This window comes from Megalopta genalis, chromosome 2, assembly GCF_051020955.1.
Source record: "Megalopta genalis isolate 19385.01 chromosome 2, iyMegGena1_principal, whole genome shotgun sequence".
Taxonomy (NCBI): Eukaryota; Metazoa; Arthropoda; class Insecta; order Hymenoptera; family Halictidae; genus Megalopta; species Megalopta genalis.
In genome coordinates, this window is record NC_135014.1 from 21,966,826 (window position 1) to 21,989,710 (window position 22,885).

Sequence of the window (22,885 nt, forward strand, 5' to 3'; positions counted from 1 at the left end):
ATATTGTGTACTTCAATTTGTTATTTCGTACCGCACTATTTTGCTCGTATTCTTTTTTTGTCCGTATTAAATAAATATTTCAAAGTCCATTGCGTTATCTGGGAACATCAATCGACACAAATGAATGCTCACGAAGCAATGAAATCGGTGTGGAAAGCGTTCCATAATAGGTACTTCTGCCGTACGGTTTTCCACACGTTTCTTGAAGAACTGTTCCGAAAGTGACGGAAGGAAGAGAATAACGAGACACGGAGAAAATGATCGTGACAAAAAGACAGAGAGTTTGTATGTGTGAGAAAAGTGCACGAAATGAAACAGAACAAGCATGCGCATGATATGAAACTGTTATCCATAATCATACCAGATTTTGTTCCGAGATTAGAGCGTCCCTAGAGTCCCTAAACACGTCGCTGGCAGCTTTTGGTACCATGTCGAAAGGACAAGGAATGTGGAGGGACAGGTACAACATGCCCTTTTTATTATTTTTCCGTTTCTATGTGTAGGAGTTTAGAAACTAATGGTCTCTTTGTTTGTCATTAGTTCTCGATGCAAAGTGATCTCGCTGTTTGCGAGATGATTAAAGAACATTATTTTATTGGTTAGGTTAAGATGCATTTATTTGCACCACACCTGGCGAAAAGTATTCGAACACCTTTTCAAGCGCGATAATTTTTTTTTAGAACTGAACCGATCGACCAGAATTTTTCTTAAATGTTTCTAATCGATTAGTTTATTGCACAATGGCTGAAATACTTTTCTTCAATTTTGTTATACCTGGAATGATGATAAAAGAAAATGAAAAAGCTCTCGTTTTTCAACGTTTCTTTATCTGAACTTGTATAAATTATATGCACGCTGAAAATTTCATCGACATTGTTATGGGTCGCAAACAATTAAAGATAGCGAAAATCGCAGTTTTCTTATGGTCTTTGTTAAAAACCGAGAGCTTTTTATCCTTCTGTCATTCCAAAAACGTTAAAAAACCAGGCTCTTTTTTACCTTTTTACCATTCCAAAAATATTAAAAAACGAGGCTTCTTTTTATCTTTTTGTCATCCCAAAAACGTTAAAAAACGAGACCTTTTTTATCTTTTCTTTTGCCATTCCAAGTGATAGCAAAATTAATAAAAAAAAAGGTATTTTAGTCATTGCACGGTAAACTAGTTTCACTGGCATTAAAAAAAATCCAAGATACTTAGTTCAGTATTGAAAAAATGATCGCGATTTAAATGGTATTCCCGATACTTTTTGCCAGGTGTTTTAGAGATCGTACTAATTCCTAGATTTACGTTGATTATCTTACACGGATAAAACGGTAAACACAAGCTGTGTGCACAAGATAATTGTTCGGAATGCTCCTGTAAATACGGAGAAAGAATCGTTCGTCTTTTAGACAGTTTAAATTATGTTACACACGTCTTCCTCATAGTATAGTGGCTGCTGTTCGTTCGGTTGACCCCCCGTTACGTAATGAGTTCAAGCCGTTTTTCGCATACGCACCGAAATCTGTCGATAACTGTGTTTATTTTGTTCAGTTCGCGTCAGAGATACAAGCTGTTTGGTATCGTTGCGGATGTTTGTGCGGATGCTAATTTTTCTGACGGATTTTTGATAAAGCGCGATGATAAGAGGTTCACTTTTTCTCAACAAACATTACGTCTTACGAGTTACATCGCAGATAAAAGTCATTGGCCTTCCGCCACATTTTAATTCTCACACTCTGTGTCTTATTTCAATCTGTGAGGGATTTTACAGCCTAAATTAATTTTGTGGGATACTTTCTCATTTGTTATTGCAAAAGAAACGAGTTTCTCGATAGGAAAAAATTATAATTGCATTTCATTATATAGTTTATTTCAATCTGTGAGAGATTTTACAGCCTAAATTAATTTTGTGGGATACTTTCTCATTTGTTATTGCAAAAGAAACGAGTTTCTCGATAGGAAAAAATTATAATTGCATTTCATTATATTGTTTATTTCAATCTGTGAGAGATTTTACAGCCTAAATTAATTTTCTGGAATACTTTCTCATTTGTTATTGCAAAAGAAACGAGTTTCTCGATAGGAAAAAATTATAATTGTATTTCATTATATAGTTTATTTCAATCTGTGAGAGATTTTACAGCCTAAATTAATTTTGTGGGATACTTTCTCATTTGTTATTGCAAAAGAAACGAGTTTCTCGATAGGAAAAAATTATAATTGCATTTCATTATATAGTTTATTTCAATCTGTGAGAGATTTTACAGCCTAAATTAATTTTGTGGAATACTTTCTCATTTGTTATTGCAAAAGAAACGAGTTTCTCGATAGGAAAAAATTATAATTGCATTTCATTATATAGTTTATTTCAATCTGTGAGAGATTTTACAGCCTAAATTAATTTTGTGGAATACTTTTTCCTTTGTTATTGCAAAAAGAAGAGTTTCTTGATAAAAAAGATTATAACTGCATTTCATTATATATAGTTTATTTCAATCTAGAAGAGATTCTACTTCCGTAATATACCGTTTAAATATTCTTGTAATTATCCTTGTTCGTTATCATAAACACAAGAAATATCTATTTTTATCAAAGTGCAGACACCTTTTGAATTTTATTAATTTAGTGCTATTTTCACCAAATGTTTGACTTGAAAATTATTTCCTAAGTTCAATTCTCCTCAATTAATTTTCCAAATTTGCCAGGAACGATTACAAAAAATCAATTTGGTAAAAATAGTTACACATGAAATAACAACAAATATGTGTTAACGATTAAATAAATGATTGAATTAATGACTGAATAAATGGTTTTATTGACGACTGAACAAACGAATGAATTAACAACTGAACAAATGCTGGAAATTACGACTAAACAAATGATCGAATTAACAACTGAACAAATGATCGAATTAACGACTGAACAAATGCTCGAATTAACGACTGAACAAATGATCGAATTAACTACTGAACAAATGATCGAATTAAAGATTGAACAAATGATCGACGTAATGATCGAACAGATTTCGATGCGATCTGCTTTACGTTGCTGTCCTGACGTATCTCTTTTTTCCGCAGTGTGTGAGTGGTGTGCCCTCGTTGCGTCTCTACTATAATACATAATTATTATTGTTATCCTGTTTTGTAGTTTTGTACGACTAGACAAAAGTGGCTTGCGTGTGATGATTGCGGGTTTTCGAAAGTTCCAAAACAAAACCAAAACAAAAGAAAAAACAAACAAATCGAAAACGGAGAAAAAGAAGCGACCCTCTCCATGGCACGGAAGCAACTTACCAGAAAGAACGAATTTTCAAATTAGCGACACACCCGTTGCCCACGTGCTACATACAAAAGAAAACGTGAACCAATTTACAAAATAACATGTCTCTTTGTATACGATTACCTATTCGAAAATCTGTAAAAGTTGCGCTAGATTCAGATTCTCGACACCATTTTCTTTATGTCGTCATCTCTCATCAACCATGTCTTATGAACGAATGGATACTAACGCGTTTTTTATTTTGTTCCCGATCCTCTGTTATTTTATTTGCGCTACTCGCAGAATTCCACAATGGAGAAAGTAAGTGACCTTCTCTTGAATCTTAGCTTCTGTTTAATCGCCGTATATACGCTCTTCACTATGATTTTTAATGTTCTCTGTATAGTTTCACTGTAATAGCTGCACAATGCCCGTAGTCGCTGAATTCTAGTTAGATCGATAGCACACCGTGCACAATGAATATACATACATCTAAAATTCTATCCTCGCGATTTTCTCTCGCCTCAACGATTCGGAAAATCAGAATTTTCTGCACGATATGCAGTAAATTCTCCCTAACTTACGCTCAGATGGCGCACAAAAATAGACAATTTGAGAAGAAGAGATACAATCGATAGCTATAAAAATGAGGTGCAAGGCTCGAATAATCGTATCTCCTCTTCCCAAATTGTTCATTTTTTTGTACAGTAATTCCTTCCTAACTCGCGCTCAGATTGCGTAGAAAAATATTGAAAAGGGAAGGGGTACGATTATACGTATATTCGAGCTTTGCGGCTTTCTTTTTATAGTTACTGATTGTCAATTACTATGAAAAGCGAGCCACAAGGCTCGAATACAGTCATTTCTCTCTAATTCGCGCTCAGATTTCACACAAAAATGGAGAATTTGGGAAGGGAAGATGCGATTATTCGAGCCTTGCGGCTCGCTTTTCATAGTTGTTGACAATCGGTGACTATAAAAACGAGCCGCAAAGCTCGAATAATCGTATCTCCTCTCCCAAAATTATCCATTTTTGTGCGCAATCTGAGCGCGAATTAGGGAGAAATTACTGTAATCGTATCTCCTCTTCCCAAATTATCCATTTTTGTGCGCAATCTGAGCGCGAATTAGGGAGAAATTACCGTGCAATTTGAACGTGAATTAGGGAGAATTTACTGTACACCGCCGCGTCGCACGAATAATTCGTGGACGCGATTTTCTAACAACGCGCGATGTCCAGAATTCGAATTCTTTCTTTCATGAAGCGCTTTCGCAGAATGCGAGACTTTCCTAAAACGAAATTTCTCCGCGCGAACGAGTCGAGAGCATAATGCTCTCAGATCGAGAAGAAGAGCCTCGGTCTTTCGTTTCCCTTGTAACGCTATTTATCGTCTGTTTACCACCGACCACGAGAATCCGTTCGCCGTATAAATATTCACAGTCTAGTAATACGGTATTTTAAACGCATGACAAACAATGAATGGCGCCATTGCATCATCTTTCGTTGAGCAACCATCGCGGAATCTGTTCGTGATCGATATTTTTAGACGATCCGATACATCGATGGAAAGGGAAGAAAAAAGACGATCGTGCTCGGTGGTTAACGCTGACGCGATTATTTTTACAATTCGATCGGCGAATGAAGTATATCGCTGGAACAGTGTTTCCCAATGCGCGACGATTCCGAATACTTTTAGAGATAAGTGGAACATATTTGTGGGGAATAAATAATCGATGTTGCAATTCTTACGGCACGAGGAAAAGATGGTCACAATTGCAGCCGATCCAACGAGATAGGAAATATAAATTAATTGACGCTCCATTTGGAAACAAAAATGGACAATTTGGGAAGAGGGGGTACGATTATTTTGTTGATTTATTATTTACTAAATAGCACGGTGACTCGTTTTTTATAATTGTTGACAATCGGTTGTCATGAAAACGAGTCGAAATTGTTCATTTTTGTTTGCAAGCTGAACGTCAATTAGGGAGAATTTACTGTACGTAACTTCAACTAGAAAGAAAATTATCGTTAGCCCTCTTTTTGTCATATCTAGTACAGGAAAAATAAATTTGAAGTATTACGACAAGAAATCGGAAAGTAAAAGGAGCATAACACATAAACAGCAGTCTTAATCCGATTTAAAATCATGTGAAAGTAGAAAATCTTTATTTCTACGAATTAAAAGCTATTGATTTATGTGAAAAGAATAAAAACTAACGAAAAATATATATTATATAAAATCAAAAAATATACAAAATTTGATGCAACATGTGGTTTAGTATTGTAGGAACAAAAATTGCAGATGAACACTCAACTACAATAGTAATCAGAATTTTACTATACAATTTAGTGTACAATTTAATAATTGCAAGAATAAACACACATATATATATAAAGACATTTTCATTGTTCTCTATACGATTGTGGACAAATATATGTAGATATTTTTTCGACCAATTCGATCAAACGAATATTTTCAGAGATGTTAGAGGGACCAATTTATTAGACAATGTGTAAAAAGATCTCTGCAAAAATGGAACGATAAAAAAGATAGAAACAAATCAATATAAATATTAATATAAAATGTCAATGTAAATATTAATATATCAACGTGAGATAAAGAACTGAACAACACCTTAAAAGATATTAATTAATTAAAAGAAATATAAGAAAAAACTTCTTTTCCAAAACAATATGTGTTTATACTCTCTCTCTCTCTCTCTCTCTCTCTCTCTCTCTCTCTCTCTCTCTCTCTCTCTTTTTACGTTAAATAGAATTTCAAATAATTATTACAAATTTGGACACGTGAAACACTATTTCAAATAATTATTTCCTTGCACATCTTACTAAAATACTGCTCCAATTAATAATTTTCTTTACCACGAATAGATAACTATTTTCAATACATATACTTGTCTTTTTATAAAAGTCATATAAATTTTGATATATATTATTTCTCATAGGCAAGTGTGACTATCTCCAATACTTTCTCAAATATTGTGAAGCAGGTGCTCCGAAAAAGATTGGGAAACACTGAGCTAGGCGACCTTTCTCGCAGCATCTTTTCAATGTACACTGATTTTATATTCACTGTGCACGCATCACACGCAACATTGTGAATAATCCCCAGGTTTCATGCGGAAATCGATCCACCGGCACACACCGTCATAAGTCAATAACGCAAAGGATGGATCCCCCGGAGATCCCCCCACCTCGCGATCTTTTTCGATATAACACCTAAATGTCGATTAGTTTTCACGCTTGCAGCAGTAAAGTGTGTCCACGCAGCAGCAATATTATCCTGGCACAGGCCGTGCTCGACGGCCATTGTTGTTCCAATATTACGATTTATTTTGCTCCATCTCTCATGTAATTTATCTTTGCACATGACCGATCTCGCATTCATTTCATTTCTCCATCGTACACGACGGGGCACTGGGACACTATCCGCGTGTCGCGCAGGATGATCGAGGCATCATTTTACCATGATTCCAATATTGTTGTGTCAACCGGGTGTGGAAAGAACTATACACCGAAATAATACTGTTCCCGCAATCCATGAGTTCTCGCTTTTAGTATAAAAAAACATGTCTTTTTCCAAAGATTGCTTTTCGGCTTTGGCGTGCTTCTACTATCTGCGACGTATAACGATTACCGATTCCGAGCGTGAAACGAGAATTTCTTTTTGTCTCACCGCGGTATCGCGTCTAGTTTGATTAGCGACTAGTTGCCCGAATTTGATCCCGGGAAAATCGTTTCTAGTTTCGCGAATTCTAGACCGATGTAAATATACGTCGAATTAGGAAACGCTATTGTCTCTATTTGATTGGTTTTCTTTGAAGCGAATGGCATGTTCGTTACCTCCCCAAAAAGGCCGAATATCTCTATCCGTGTGCGCACAAAACATTATTCATATTTGTCATATAATGTCGAACAGAGTTGGGCATTGTTCGGATCGGCTCGAACAAATATTTATCTAAAATAATTATTCGAATGGTCCCCTTTTAGTCGAATTATTTATTATTATAATTCATTATTCGTTATACGTTACTCTATCTATTTATTGGAATAATTCATTATTCGTTATACATTATTCTATCTATTTATTCGAATGATTCATTTTTCGTTATAAATTATTCTATTTATTTATTCGAATAATTCATTTTTCGTTAGAAATTATTCTATCTATTTATTTGAATAATCCGAATAATTTTCTATTCGAATCACTTTTTATTCGTATAACTCGGAAACTTATTTATTCGAATAATTCGAAAACATCTTTATACAAATAATTCGAAAAACTGATGCGAAAGAAATAAACCAATAAACTATGAGAAAACGCTTTGCAATCTTTCACTATGATTCAAAATAATTATTTTCCCTATAAATTTCTGTACAGATATATATATAAATCCTTATTCGGATAAAATCTTAATCAAATGAATTCTTACTCGAATAAAATTTTATTCGAATAAATTTTGATCTAGATAAATGTTTGCTCGCGAATAACATTTCATCTCAATAAATTTTGATCCAGATAAATTTTTACTTTCGACTGAATATTTATTCGCCAGTGCCGAGTAAAATTCGACCCGTCAAGTCTTTTCATCCTTTATCCGTCGTCCGAACAAAACGTGGCCCAACTCTGGCCCAACAACTGTTTCTATGATTATTATTGTTATTACTTACGTGTCTCGAACTGATTAGCCCTTTTGGAATGAACGCTCTTATTTTTCAAGTCTGTCAGCGTCTAACGTCTCCAGCTAAAGCCGAGTATAATTTCCGCGTGCGAGGACGACACCGTGATAAGAGTTTCTATAATATGTTGTCTTGTGCACCGTCAACAGCTTCCTGGTCTCCTTTTTGGTGGACGCACGCGGCGGTGCAATGCGAGGGTGCAGGCACAGCGGTGTCCGCGTGATTGTTCCTCCTAGGAAGGCGGCGATGCCGATGCGGGTCACCTGCAGGTACCTCAGAAGGGATAAATTGACCAATCCACCACCTCTGATGGAAGGCGAGGCCTTGGCGAGCCGCATCCTTGAGCTCGGACCCGTTGGCGCCAAGTTCTTAGGGTATGTTCAAAAATTCGTACTACATTTTTCACTCTTTCACTGCGTTCTATTCTGCTGTCCTTGGTTGACAGCGATGTTGATCAAATTGGCAGGTCAATAATTTTTTCAATTTACCATTATTTAGATTGTGAACATATATTTGTCAGTTAATTATTCAATACATGTATGTATTACTTGCGGAAAATATTACAATAACGCTCGTTATAGGTCAGAATAAATGTCTCATTTTTACTGTTTTAAACGAATATAAAATGTTACATCTACTAATTTGCCACTTTTCAGGATATTTGAAAACATTTGGAACGCCACCTGCCTTTTTTCCTTTTAAGCAAAATTAGAATATTCTATGTAGTTCATAGAGTTCCAAATGTAATGTTAACTTTATTTGTTCTCACTTATTTAAAAATGATTTTTTACTAATTTAGAGCTTTATTTTTTGGGTGGTCAGAAATGTTAGTTAGGACAATTTAACTAAGGAGGGTAGTATCAACGACTCATTATACTTTGATGAGTCTAATCTCTTGTTGCCAATATTTAAACATTCAAGTAAATGTAGGCACACAATGAATATAAATTGTCTTTCCTTCTAACATGTTATTAGAATTGAAAATGCAAAATAAGAATTGTCTGCATTAATTGCAAGATACAGAAACTATATAGACTTTTTTCTTTACTTATTTTATTTTATTGAAAGTAATGCAACAGTATTTTTCAACTATTTAAATGTTTTTCCGGTTTATGTTTTTTGTTGCCATTTTTGACATAAATGCATAAAATCCGCAGTTCAATAATCACTATAAGGAAGAAAAGGCGACAGAGGCTACAATTTAACGACGTCCTTTGAGACTTGATTCAGCTACTGTTTATAGCTCCTCTATGCTCGTCGAATAATTAAAAAGAGTAAATATTTTGGTTCGAACAGGCCCGTGATTATAGAGGTACCTCATTTTGCTTCGCTGCGAGGAAAAGAACGGGAGATCGTTATTCTTCGATCGGACAACGGAGAGACATGGCGTGAGCACACCTTGGAAGCCAGCGAGGAGGCAGTCCAGGATGTGCTTAATGAGAGCTTTGAAGGAGAAGGTGCGTTCCTTTTTTAATTAATTCCTTATGTGAATTGATAAGGATCATCCGAGTACAGTACGAAAATAAATGAAAGATAGAACAAATTTAGCCGTTTATAAAATATAGATAATAAAATATAGTAAATAAAATAATAAAATATAGATAATAATATATATAATAATATCTATACTTTATTATTTTGTTTATTATATTTTATTATCCATATTATTTATCTATATATATAACAAAAACTAGTCAATGGTCTTAAGTGAAATCATTTACCATCAAACACAACTTATAAAATCATTCAATAAGAAGACAATTGATAGTAAATCGTCAAAAAATACTTGTTTGAATGAACGCACAGAATATCATGTTTGTTCTATGAATGCATAACAAATTGCCAAATTAATTTTGCAGAGTTAAGCCAGCTGGAGGATCTCCAAACATCCCGAATCGTAAGGATACTGACTGCTGACTTCCCGCATTACTTTGCAGTAGTGTCTCGCATTAGGCAAGAGGTTCATGCAGTTGGTCCAGAAGGAGGTACAGTCTCGTCCTCAGCTGTCCCACAAGTTCAAGCTGTTTTCCCACCGGCAGCTCTTACCAAAAAAATCCGAGTTGGTCTACAGGTACACACGTTTCTCTTGATAATGCATTTTTTTCATTTTTGAAAAGAAGCTGAACAGAAAATCGAGTTCCATTTTGTAGAACAAGCCTAGGTAGAATTTTGTCGAATTTTATTCTAGTCACAAATATTGGAAATTATATTATTTTATTGATTTGTCACGGACATGAAAAGGTGAAATTGAAAACGATAGAGTCCGATAATTTAGGGTGTTGCATAATTATGTTAACACCTGGAAATTCTTGACGTCATTTGAAGCAACTTTTTCCTTAGTGAAAATGCAATCCGCGGCTTTGTTTATGAGTTATTAGCGAAAAACAGTGACCAATGACAGGCGAGATCAGCTGGCGCGAGGCGGAGTCAACGAGCGGTCGAAGTCCAGTTCCGCTCATTGGCACAGTCGCCTCGCACCAACTGATCTCGCCTCTCATTGGTCACTGTTTTTCGTTAATAACTCGTAAACAAAACCGCGGATTACACTTTCGCTAAGGAAAAAGTTACTTCAAATGACCTGAAGAATCACCCCTTTCCCGGTGTTAACATAATTATGAAACACCCTGTATAATAGAACCTGAGTTTGTTGAATTGAGTAAGAAAACGTAAGTATTTGGATAATAGAACATAATTACAGTTAATAGAATAATTGATTAATCGCAATTATTTATTGCATCTTCATTGATTTTTATATTTAATATAGCAGCCTTTAAAAATTAACTTAAATTGATCTAGGAGATTCGGATAATCGAGGTTCTGCTGCGACTGTACATAACTTCCAACTTCCTAAAATTATTGAATAAAGAAAGAAGTCTCTATCTGATTGTTCCGCACAAAGTTCTAATTAACAGTAAGCCCCATTTTGAATGAGATAATGCATCTGACAATGACCTGTATGTTTTACGTTTAGGCGCATCCGATACCAGCTGATCTCGTAGCCAAACTTCTCGGGAACAGAGTGGCAGTATCACCGATCGTAACCGTTGAACCAAGACGAAGGAAATTCCACAAACCGATAACCTTAACGATACCAGTGCCGCAGGCTGCCAACAAAGGCATGATCAATCAATATTCTGGGGACGCGCCGACGTTGCGGCTTCTGTGCAGCATAACTGGTAATATATGCTTGCACGTAACATTGTAGAGCAGCGTACCGTCTTACTGGAGAATCTCTTACCGATAAGTGCTGAATCTCTTAGACATTCTGTGTCGGACGCCTTTCGTGTATTCATACTGTACACATATGAGATATTGGTATCATTATATCATATTGTATTTATATGGTATATTGATATCATATATTGATGTGATATATACATGTGATATATACATATAATATTGTATTGATATAATATACATATACATTTGATATGTATTCTATATGATATGTGTATAACGTATGTATACATATGATATCTATAATGTACATGCATACATATATGATGTGTATATGCATTTGATATTGTCTTGATATGATATATACATATGATATTGTACATGTACATATGACATGTATTCTATGTGATATTATATTGATATAATGTATGTGTACATATGATATACTAGTATACGTACATATATGATATATGTATATATGATATTATCTTGATACTATATACATATATTGTATTGACATGATGTGTACATATAATATTGTATTGATATGATACACACATATGATATATGATTACACATGTATACGTGTTTGCTCTACGATCAGACATCTATCATTCTATGATCGACTCGTAGTTCAGCAGGCATGACGCCTCCAATAGGCATCGTCGTCTGTTCCCAGGTCGTCAGGACTGCATTTCTCGAATGCATTTTTCCCTGCAGTGCAGCACAGTTGGAAGATAATCCATAATTTTGTACTTCTTGAATAACTACATAGGCTGTTTGATCAAATGAGAAAGGGAGAGTCAAATGTAAAAGGCTTCTTTCTAGGATCTTTTGTCTGAGAGTTATGTGATTCAAGAGTAATCTAAAATATTATAAGACTGTCTTGATATTATAAGACTAATTGAGTAGACCCAAGTTAGACGATATTTCCTTCTTGCTTTCTAGTAGGACGATTAAACTGTGTCTCTATAGACATGTTCAGAAAAAGACTGATTATATTATTATAAAGAAATACTCCATTTTACAGTTCAGATGTAAACATGGAATTATGGTACCATGTGTTATATAGATTGTTGAACGAAGAACCATATTTATCTGTAAACTGTCCTAAAAGTTACAGTTTGCTACTCCGATGTTAGAAACTGTGTTTCTAAACAAGTGATGGTGAAACGATATTGATGACTGCGTTGCTGACGAAACATGATATCAGATTAAGGGTAGTTTAAGCCATCATCTCGCTGGTTTCAACAGAAAAAATACGTATCTTCGAATTTCATAACCAAAAACATACACCGTTCACGTACTCTGTAGACTTTTGTTTTTAGATATACAAAGTTCATTTTGTAGCAATAATTATTCTCACAATGTTCAACCGAATTATACCTTGCACAACCTTCTGTCTATCGAAGAACACGTCACACTCCTTGAGAAACAAAGAAATCTTTATTTAGCCGCTTTCGTTCGCAAGTTCGACACTTTTGTAAAATGACGTTCAAGCAACACGATGATTACTGTCGATTGCACTAAACGCGACGGTCGCCTCGATGGAACACGAGGGGGCTGCGCTATCGAAAAAAAACACACACCATCCACGCCCCGAGAAAACGAAAAATTCCGAAGTCGAATGACCTGATCGATTGCAAAATGACATATTACAATTTGTACCCACGCCCCGGAGACCTTCGGATAGAGATTTAAAAGGGAGATGGTAGCTGCATGTTTCATAGAAACATTTCGTTGAGTACCATTGTTGTATACATATCTTGTTGTGATTCATTGTTAATGCTTGCATATTGTTAGGATTGAGTCATTTAGGTATGGATTATTAATTAACGTAGATAAAGTTTTATTACCTAGCTCATCGTAAGCGTTAATTTCAGAGTTTTTGTTTCAGCACATTCGTTTGACTGGTAACTGCTTCGATATTAGGCTTGTAATTCATATAAATATATATATACAGTAACAATATTTATCAACTTGTGTATTTGCGATACGATATATATATATATATACATGTATATATGTATCTAATAGATCATTCTGATATGTATCCATACGCCACGTTACCGATACGAAGACTAACAATTGTCGTTTCAATTAATTAATCTGACAACTTTGTTGCAGCCATGCTGTACAGCGTTTTGTTCGTATATTTCGACCGGTTCGCGGAAAATTTGCAAATATTTTCATTGCGAAAGTACGATTCTCAGTTTATCGGACGTTGTGCGGATTGATTTTCGATGAATTCTCGTTTATGTTTCGTTCGTGAATCTCAAAAACCATCAGAGATTCCTTTCGCCGCGTGTAACCGGGACATCATCGTTCCCGACAATAACGTACCACAGCGCGATTGGAATTGCTATATTGTTTCACATACTTTCAGTTTCTTGTCGCTTGTTTCGTTCGATCGCATTCAATCACACGATCCGCGCGTTTCGCTTTCGCGCGATTTCTTTGAATGACGCTTTTCCTTCATTTAGCAAGCATTATTAATCGGTCGTCGTTTGTTTTCGTTATTATATTAATCACACACGATACAGCACGTAACATGAACGCACTTATGGTGACCGATATTAAATACAACCTCCGTGGAGATTATTTTCCGTTGCACCGATCTTAAAGGGCAGGCTCGAGGTTTTAAATTCGAGACGGTCAGAGGTCAATTGTATTTTTACATTGATTTCGCTGCTACGTGCAATCTGATGCATTCATATTAAAAAAAATAAAAATAAAAGAAATATCGGTATAAAGCGTTTTCGAAAATAATAGAATTAATTTTATGCAATATCTTTCCATCGTTTTATACTGTAGAACTTTTTTGCTATAGTCCGCAAATATTTTCTAGAACTCGATTAAGATTTCTTATTCAGCTAAGTAGTTACAGTAGATTCTCCCGGATTGACAATCAGCTTGTACACAAAAATGGCCATTTTGGGAAGAGCAGATACGATTACAGTAATTTCACCCTAATTCGCGCTCGGATTGCGCACAAAAATGGACAATTTGGAAAGAGGAGACATGATTACTCGAGCCTGGCGTCTCGTTTCTATAGCTGTTGACAATCGGTAACTATAAAGAGGAGCTGCGTAGTTCGAATAATCGTATCTCCCCTTCCCAAATTGTCCATTTGAATGGTCCATGCGCAATCTGAGCGCGAATTAAGGAGAAATTACTGTATTCGAGCCTCTTCTGTTCCCAAATTGTCTCTTTTTGTATACAAGCTGAGCGTCAATTAGGGTGCATTCACTATATCCGCTGTTTTACGCAATATTCTTTGGATTTACTCGCTTCTGAAAATCGTAGACGAATGTTTTCGCTATACTGAAAACTTGTAGACAATTTGTACCTTGCCGAAAGTGATCACTTCGGTCCAGTTTTGCTATAAGTCGTCATTAAAGCTGCACAAAGTTCACGCAATTGATATCAAAGATTAAATTCTGTATTTTACATAAAATTCTGACGAATCGAAGATCGCGATCGTCTAACGTGTACTTTTTACAACTATTAGCTTTTTAAACCGTTTTATAGACATTCCAGACTTTTATATACAACGTTCTTTTCATAGCATAAACGCTTCTAGCATTCTAGTTCTCGATATTATAAATTACATAGATTTTGGAAATTGGACAGAATGTTCCATGTATTGCCATAAATTTTCAAGACTTTCCTTGACGTTTCCAAGAAACTGTGTCGCACAGAAGTTAAACCGTACTCGAGCAAAAAGGGTCTCCTCATTCGGAACAATCGGAACGTGCACATCGTGTTCCATGTACAGTGACCCACGAAAGTGTTCGTGCACCTTTTAAAAGGCAATAATTTTTTTGAAACTGGACTAAATGACTTGAATTTTTTTTTAGATAGACTAGTATGCTAACAACAAAATTTGAAAAAGACATTTTGGTCATTGTCTAGTATACTAGTCTCTCTATCATCTAGAAAAAATTCAAGTCACTGAGACCAGCTTCAAAAAAGTTATTGCGTTTTAAAAGGTGTACGAACACTTTTGTGGGCCACTGTACCAATATAATATTTCAGAATACTTTCAATATCTGGATTCATTACGTGTCTCTTAACAAAAACGAATTGAAGAGACGTTCGATTTCCGTTCTGACAGATTTCTCGACGAAGCACAAGGAGAATTTTGAAATTTCATGGGGAACAGCCTGCTGGTTCCTTTGATAGTAGAGCAGTGAAAGGACGTTTGCCGGGGATTCCGACCGAACGTGGTCCTTAATTGTAATTAATCTCGGTCGCATCGGATTAAATCCCACACACATTCACTTCTGCCGATTCTGTATTCGTACCACGGACATATTTTAATAATGTTATTGGACTTGGTATATATGTCGTTCAGGGGGTCAGTCTCGGGCAGTCTGGGAGGATGTCACAGGCTCGACGCCGCTCACGTTCGTCAAAGATTGCGTTTCCTTTACTACCACAGTATCCGCTCGCTTCTGGTTAATGGATTGTCGGAATATTTCCGAAGCCACGAAAATGGCTACAGAGCTATACACACATGCGACACACGTACCTTTCATGGCTAAGTACGTTTTTGACATCACTCAGTTTCAATTCTATTTCTTGAACAATTCTATCAAAATATTGAAAGAGCTACACCACGTAATCGCAGGTAGAACGTTTCTTTTCGCATATTGTACACGGATCCAGGCGCAGACCGCTTTCATTCTGATTTCCAATTTAATTCGCTCATCGATGACCGATTGACATAATCACGAACAGAAATTGCACAATATAATATTCTGCTGAGAACTGTTGCGTTTCAACCTGAATTACTACTTGCTAAGCTTGAATTAAGTAGAAGTCAACAGTTATTTTATACAATTTTTGAGTGATTCTGATTCTTGATTCAACTTATTCCTCAGTGTCCAATTGGCATAATCACAAATAGAAACTGCACAATATGATATTGTACTAAAAATTGTCAATTGTCAACCTGAAGTTTCACTTGTGAAACTTTATTCAAATAGAATGTTTTGTACAATCTTATTTTTGAGTCATTCTAATTCTCAATTGAACTTGGTTCCTCAGTGTCCAATTGGCATAATCACAAATAGAAACTGCACAATATGATATTGTACTAAAAATTGTCAATTGTCAACCTGAAGTTTCACTTGTGAAACTTTATTCAAATAGAATGTTTTGTACAATCTTATTTTTGTGTCATTCTAATTCTCAATTGAACTTGGTTCCTCAGTGTCCAATTGACATAATCATGAGCAGAAATTGCACAATATAATATTATACTAAAAACTGTTACATTTCGAACTATATTATTGCTTACTGAACTTCAATTATATGGAATGTCTTCTATAAATTTGTTGTTGAGTCAAAATTGTATTAAAAATATCAAAAATGTATTAGATACATTATTTATGAATGTAGTGTTGGTTGGAAACATAGAGGAAACCAATGAAATAGAATGACACGGGTATAATGGAAAGAATGAACGGTGACATTTGAAAATTCGATCATTGCACTATTACTTAGAGACGTCTGCGTATAATATGCGAAAGATAATTGAATCCCTCGCTGCAACTGCAGTTTTACCTGCATGATTACAAGCTTGCCGAAGTATAGAAAATTATTCGAACGCGTTTCGTCCGCAGATTTGTAGTATTTGCAAAGCGAGTAGATCCGCTGGAAGCGAGGCTGCGCGTCTTCTGTATGACCGATGACAAAGAAGACAAGACTCTGGAGAATCAAGAGCATTTCACGGAAGTCGCGAAGAGTCGAGACGTCGAGGTGAGTCAAAACATAATTACTTCCTCATTTACATTCGTCGAACACTCGTACAAAAATTCTGTTCGTACTTTTTCACAAAATTATTCTTCAGCTAATTCTAATCAGAAAGAATCACAAAGATATTCTTCTGAACAATGATTCTATTTTTTTACTATACATTAAAAATTTGAACGATAGATAGTTTGCATTATTTTATACAAGTGTACTTATGAATCAAATTGTCATTTGAACCATAAACGAAATGAAATGATTCATGTACTATGGAAATTTGAATGAATGATTATATTTGAAAATTCAATTAACATTACTATTAATAGTGATCATTCAGTTAAATTTCAATTGTATATTATCATTTCATTTGCTTTATCTTTTAAATTTGGTTCACAAATGCATTTGTATGAAATACTACATATAACAAAACTTTAGAATTTTTGATTTATGTCACAATCTAGTGGAATTATTCTTCGAAAGATTTTTATTTAAAAAAAAAAATGAGTAATTGCATTTTAAGAACAATTAAAAGAATTGAAGAGCATTGAAGATCGTCTATTGAAATTAGTAAAAAGAAAAAAGAACAGAAAATCCCTGAGTTGCTTCTACTTTTTGCAATAGTTGCAATTTTGTGTTCTGCATGAAGATGATATTAATTGTCACTATTACATAAAATATTACACACGTTCTAATTCCAATAATTTTGTTATGAATCTCACAATCGGCCAAGAAACTTTTATTTTGCGCAAAGATATGCAGTCTAACGACGAACCTTCGTTTCGAAATGAATTGTTCCAGGTGTTGGAGGGAAAGACACAGTACATGGAGTTTTCGGGCAACCTTGTGCCAGTATTGAAGAGCGGGGAACAGCTTCAGCTGCCGTTTAGAGCCTTCAAAGAGAACCGAGTTCCGTTCACAGCCAGAGTGAAAGACCCGGACGCGGCAGACATGATGGGACGCATTATGTTCATGAGCGAGCCCAAGGTTCCCAAGGGCGAGCTGCCTCAGACACCGATTTGCACGTTGAATATCCTACTGCCAGAAAAGATATCGCCAGAGACTGCGGTATCGGAGGTCGATCTTTTGGAGCTCTCGAAGAATTATAGTTTTCTACGCGACGGTGGCATAAGTACGCATCCTCGCCTGACACAGCGCTTCTCAATCTCGCAGAGAAAATATTGAATCTTCAGTCCAAACGTTCAGAAAATTACAAAACCTTGAAGCATAAGTTGTTACGTATTATGTAATTTTTTTCATTCGTCTAAGATTACTGTAAGAGTTCTAATTGTTTAGAGTGAATTTAGGCAGCTCAGAAATTTACATAACGCTTTATTTATTGCGTTATTGCTTTATTTATCCCCAAAGTTTTATAATTTTCTGAATTTCTGCTTTGAGAATCTCCTCTTGTGAATTAGAGAGTCAGCTACCCTGTGTTGTTCAAGAAAATATAAATTTTGTCAATATTTTAATATGTAATTACTGAACTGTGGATTTTATGCACTTATAATAAAAATAATTTAGTGTAGTTTGCAACAGTAGACAGATTAAACGAATTTAAGATCATTTATATATTGCTAACAACTTGTTAAAATTATTAAACGAGGAACGAAATTTCTATCTTGTTACTTTTTTGTTGCAATTTATGAATTTTTTACTTTGCATAAGGATCCACTGTCAGCTTTGTATCTCAATATTTTCAAAGTCACGCTTGTGCAGAAAAAGTTGAGAAACGCTGTGGTAGATCGTTCGACGGATAATCGTAGACAACCGAGCAGGAACTATTTCAATGTTAATTACTTCCTCCAGGTCGTCCAGACACTATTCACAGAGCAACAATAAGATTAACCGATATCGCGAACCTGCTGGGCTCGGACTGGGAGAAGCTCGCAGAGGAATTGAATATTCCGCCTAATGAAGTGTCCTCCATTAAAGAGGAGTATTCTAATAAGCCTGCCCAACAAGCCGCTGCGATGCTGAAGATATGGCAGAAGGACGGAAACAAAGTTACAGGTGTGTATGTTACCGTTCAAGAGTCTTATGCAATATATTTTGATGCCCGATGACTTCATATCCTGAAGTATCTTAACCTTTGACTGGTACACTAAGGTCATCGGTGACCTCAGCATTGTATTTTTATTCCACCTTGTGGTAAAAGGTCAATTTTCTATTCTTCTATTTTAGTTTATACGCCAACTAAGAATAAAACACAATGAAGTTATTTTTTATCTAGATAATTGGATCGACACATTTTTTTAAATATTTTATCTGGAGTCTATCATGATTTTAGTATACTAATAATTTTTGTGAAGAACGTTATACCAGTTAAGAGTTAAAAATGCTTCGATTTTATTACTATTTTATAGATGTCTTGTATATACGTATTTTTACCTAATTTTAAAATTATTATAAGAAAATTTGAGAAGTCAATCGAGGAAATGTGATTAAACTTAGAAAATAGTTTTGAATTCAAATTTTCCAAAGGTGTCCTTTGATCTCTTCAGTAAAAATTGTGTCAAATCAAAATTTTCGAAGATGTCATTCTACCCTTTTTCTTAAAGATAACGTTAAATTAAAATTTCCAAAGTTGTCTTCCAACCCCCCTTTGGCAGAAATAGTGTCAAAAATTTGTCTTGTTCTAGTACCAACAATCCTGCAGGTATCTTTTGTGTGAAACGATTCTTCAGACTCTCCTATATAATATAATATCAATCGTAATAACATTATAAACATTTAAACGCGTTTAAATATTATTTAAACAACGACTGAACCCTGTAGTATTAAATATCAGAGAAAATGAAATTTCCAAGTTCAAGAATTGTTTTTACTTTAATTCTAAAAGTTACACAAATGTTTCGCTGATGTTCACACGATTCCTCAGACTCTCCCAAAAGCAACGATTCATGCGAATGCGAATAAGCTAAAAATTATTACCCAATCGCATAATGTACAGGAAGCGAAGATGCAAATTAATCCTGCGTATCTTGGATCAGCAATTACGTAGCCGTGTACTTTTACATATACTTTCTCAGGATATCACGCCTAATATTAAACATATTACCATGTGTACTCTACTATTAGCGCTTATTATATCAGCTTCATAAATACGCTCGCGGAGCAGCGTGAAACGATTCTACGAAGCGTACCATTCTCGCCTTTTACTCACTATTCTGTCGAATCAATGACTACCGACGCGTCACGTATTTGTCTATCATCTGACTTTGAAATTCCGTGAATTATACAGTCATTTCTACTTAGTATTTAGCATAGAGGACACTCTGCTATTGTAGTAACAGTTACTCAACGTTCGTACATGACGAAATCAACTTTTACATCGATTCGATCCATTGACAACGTACAAAAGCCCTCAAGCATCAGCGAAATACGTAATTCTAATTATTAATGCCATAAGCATTAATTTTTCAATACTGAAATCGACCGGTTTACAGCGTAAAGTGGCGGCTTCATTATCGAGCAACTAATAATTCTTGCCAACTACGCTGATTCAGCCTGCGAGTGAAATAAACGAGACTTGTGCGCAAAACTTATGCGGCATTACGCGTAATAGTAGATATTACGCTAATTGCAACTTCAGTTTTAATTGACTTGAAGGATGCTTAAAGAAGCAGTAGACATGCTCATTTTCCTCAGTCGTAACAATATGGGTTCACACAATTATCCGTAATCATATTCAATTTTCCTGAATCCAACATGTTGATCTTAGATGTCAAGTCTGAAGTTGCAGAAACCACAATCATCATTGCTTACCTAATTATTTTGACTTTGAGTCACTGCTGTGAACACAATTTATTGAATATATATTTCTAAAATTTCGAAAAATGTCGTCTTTATTGCTATTTAAATGTATTATTACTTGAATCCGTTGAATCTATTTCAATAGATCAATTCAAATAAAATTCATTCCTTTCCAGGTCAAATTCACCTTTTCTCAAACGAAATGTACAATCTTTTGCAGATGAAATGCAAATTTTTGCAAATTGCTTCAGGGATTACTGTAGAAACCGAACGAAGACAATTAGCCGTAGTTAGTTTTGCACAATGTAAACCTTCATAAGATCCAGAAACTGCGTAACCTTGTTAGTCATACAAGGCTCGCTATTTTTATCACCTTTAATGATGACCCAATTCAGAATTGAATTCTATAGAAAAAGTATTCCTTTCATGGATGTCATTAATCATTTGGTTACATCTAGTACGCACATAGAATGCCATAATTATTGCATGATTATGTATGTAAACTTTTACCATGGCGGGAAAACCAGTATACGTAAAGTATGTTTGCTATCAAATAAGTATTTTATGTTCATTGTTACATACATGCAATAAGATTTAAAATATCAGAGCAACTTTATATTGAATTTGATATTGATTGCAATAGTTTAAGAAAATAAAGTAGAAGAACTCTATTCGCAAAAGGGTGAATTTGATTTAGAAAAAGGTGAATGCAACTTAGGAAAAGGTAAATTCGATTTAGAAAAAGGTGAATTCGATTTAGGAAAAGGTGAATTCGATTTAGAAAAAGGTGAATTCGATTTAGGAAAAGGTGAATTCAATTTAGAGAAATGTGAACTTAATTTAGAAAAAGATCAATTCGATTTATAAAAAGGTAAATTCAATTTAGGAAAAGGTGAATTCAATCTAGAGAAAGGTGAATTCACTTTAGAAAAAGATCAATTTAATTTAGAAAAAGGTGAATGCAATTTAGAAAAAGGTGAATTCAATTTAGAGATACGTGTTCAATTTAGAAAATGGCGAATCCGATTTAGCAAACGATGAATTAAATTTAAATGAAGCAATGAAAAATGAAACTTGAAAAGAAAATAATCTAATTTATAAAATTACAAATTTATAGCGCAAAATCAGTATCAAGAACTGCGCATTTAGGTTCACAATAGAACATAATAGTATTTCTACATTCATCGAATGAAAAATCACGGTTCAAACGCCCCAGATGCGGTTTTGCGACAAAACGATTGTCAGATGTAGTAGCAGATAGCGAAATTTAACAAGAAACCTGTTTCCCGGCAAGGTCAATTAATCAGACGTGCGCGTTTGACTAAGACCTGTGGAATCTGAGGAGCAACGTAGTTGGTGATCTCATCCCCGCATTATTATGCCTGACATAAACCTGTGGACTCTTTTCTCCCACCCGTTTTGCCGATGCTAATGGCACTGACACACGACAGCAATGCGCGTACATACCACACCGTTTCTGTTCTGCAATCGTTTACTAGTAAACAGTAAACTGCGACCCGTTCAATCGCGAATACAGTGAAAGTGACAGTGCATCTCTCTGCGCGACTCTTGCATTTGCTTTTCTCTACTTGACCCCTTTTTTCCCTTTCATTGTTTTAATTACCCTTGGTGAGACATAAAACGAGAACATGTTTATATCATTGTACCAAGAGTACGAAAACGAAAGGACTAACACGTACGTCAGCGAGCTGTCGTTGCTGTTTAGACGATCACCTGCTCAGAGATGTCAGGTATCAATGAGCTCAGGTGTGTTGCATTGTGTGACAAATTTTTTAATTACGCGTTTTCTTATGGTGCAATGTTTTATCATCGGACGACAGACCATTTTCATGTGCGATTGATAATACTTATGATTAGACTGTGGATATTTATGCAGAATAATGATTTTCTAAGATGATTGTGAGAAAGAGAAATATATAATAGAAGTAAAGTCTTACTTTTGATTATTTTGTGGAGTTATTGTTGAATTGTTCTTGTGTCTCCACAATTTTATAGTTCAGCTACTTATTTTTGTCATAAATGCATAAAATCCGCAGTCTTCATATGATCATCAGACTTGGCCATATTTGAGGTGACATTATTTGAAATATTATTTATTATTATTATTATTTATTACTATTTATTATTTTTAATAAGATGTGATTTCGTTTCGTAATTTTTTTTCATGCTTGTGATCACTTTCGAAACAACATTATTTGACATATTATTTCAACTAACATGTTATTTTATTCGAT

At 34.9% G+C, this 22,885-nt stretch overlaps 1 protein-coding gene across 26 annotated transcripts in view; it reads left to right on the top strand.

Annotated features, from left to right (window-relative positions):
- Nucleotides 1-22,885, top strand: part of LOC117220538 (uncharacterized) — a 175,687-nt gene that overhangs the window by 108,937 nt on the left and 43,865 nt on the right. For 21 of the 26 annotated variants that reach the window (XM_033470576.2, XM_033470578.2, XM_033470580.2 and 18 more), the window contains 9 exons: nt 383-460; nt 8,093-8,317; nt 9,240-9,400; nt 9,803-10,014; nt 10,915-11,119; nt 15,478-15,667; nt 16,751-16,886; nt 17,676-18,006; nt 18,684-18,887. In XM_033470576.2, coding sequence (XP_033326467.2) covers nt 383-460; nt 8,093-8,317; nt 9,240-9,400; nt 9,803-10,014; nt 10,915-11,119; nt 15,478-15,667; nt 16,751-16,886; nt 17,676-18,006; nt 18,684-18,887 — 1,742 coding nt within the window. Of the gene's footprint in view, nt 1-382; nt 461-3,544; nt 3,563-8,092; nt 8,318-9,239; nt 9,401-9,802; nt 10,015-10,914; nt 11,120-12,923; nt 15,668-16,750; nt 16,887-17,675; nt 18,007-18,683; nt 18,888-22,885 lie in introns of those variants that run through there. The other 5 variants (XM_076518730.1, XM_033470581.2, XM_033470582.2 and 2 more) reach the window with 3 other exon arrangements.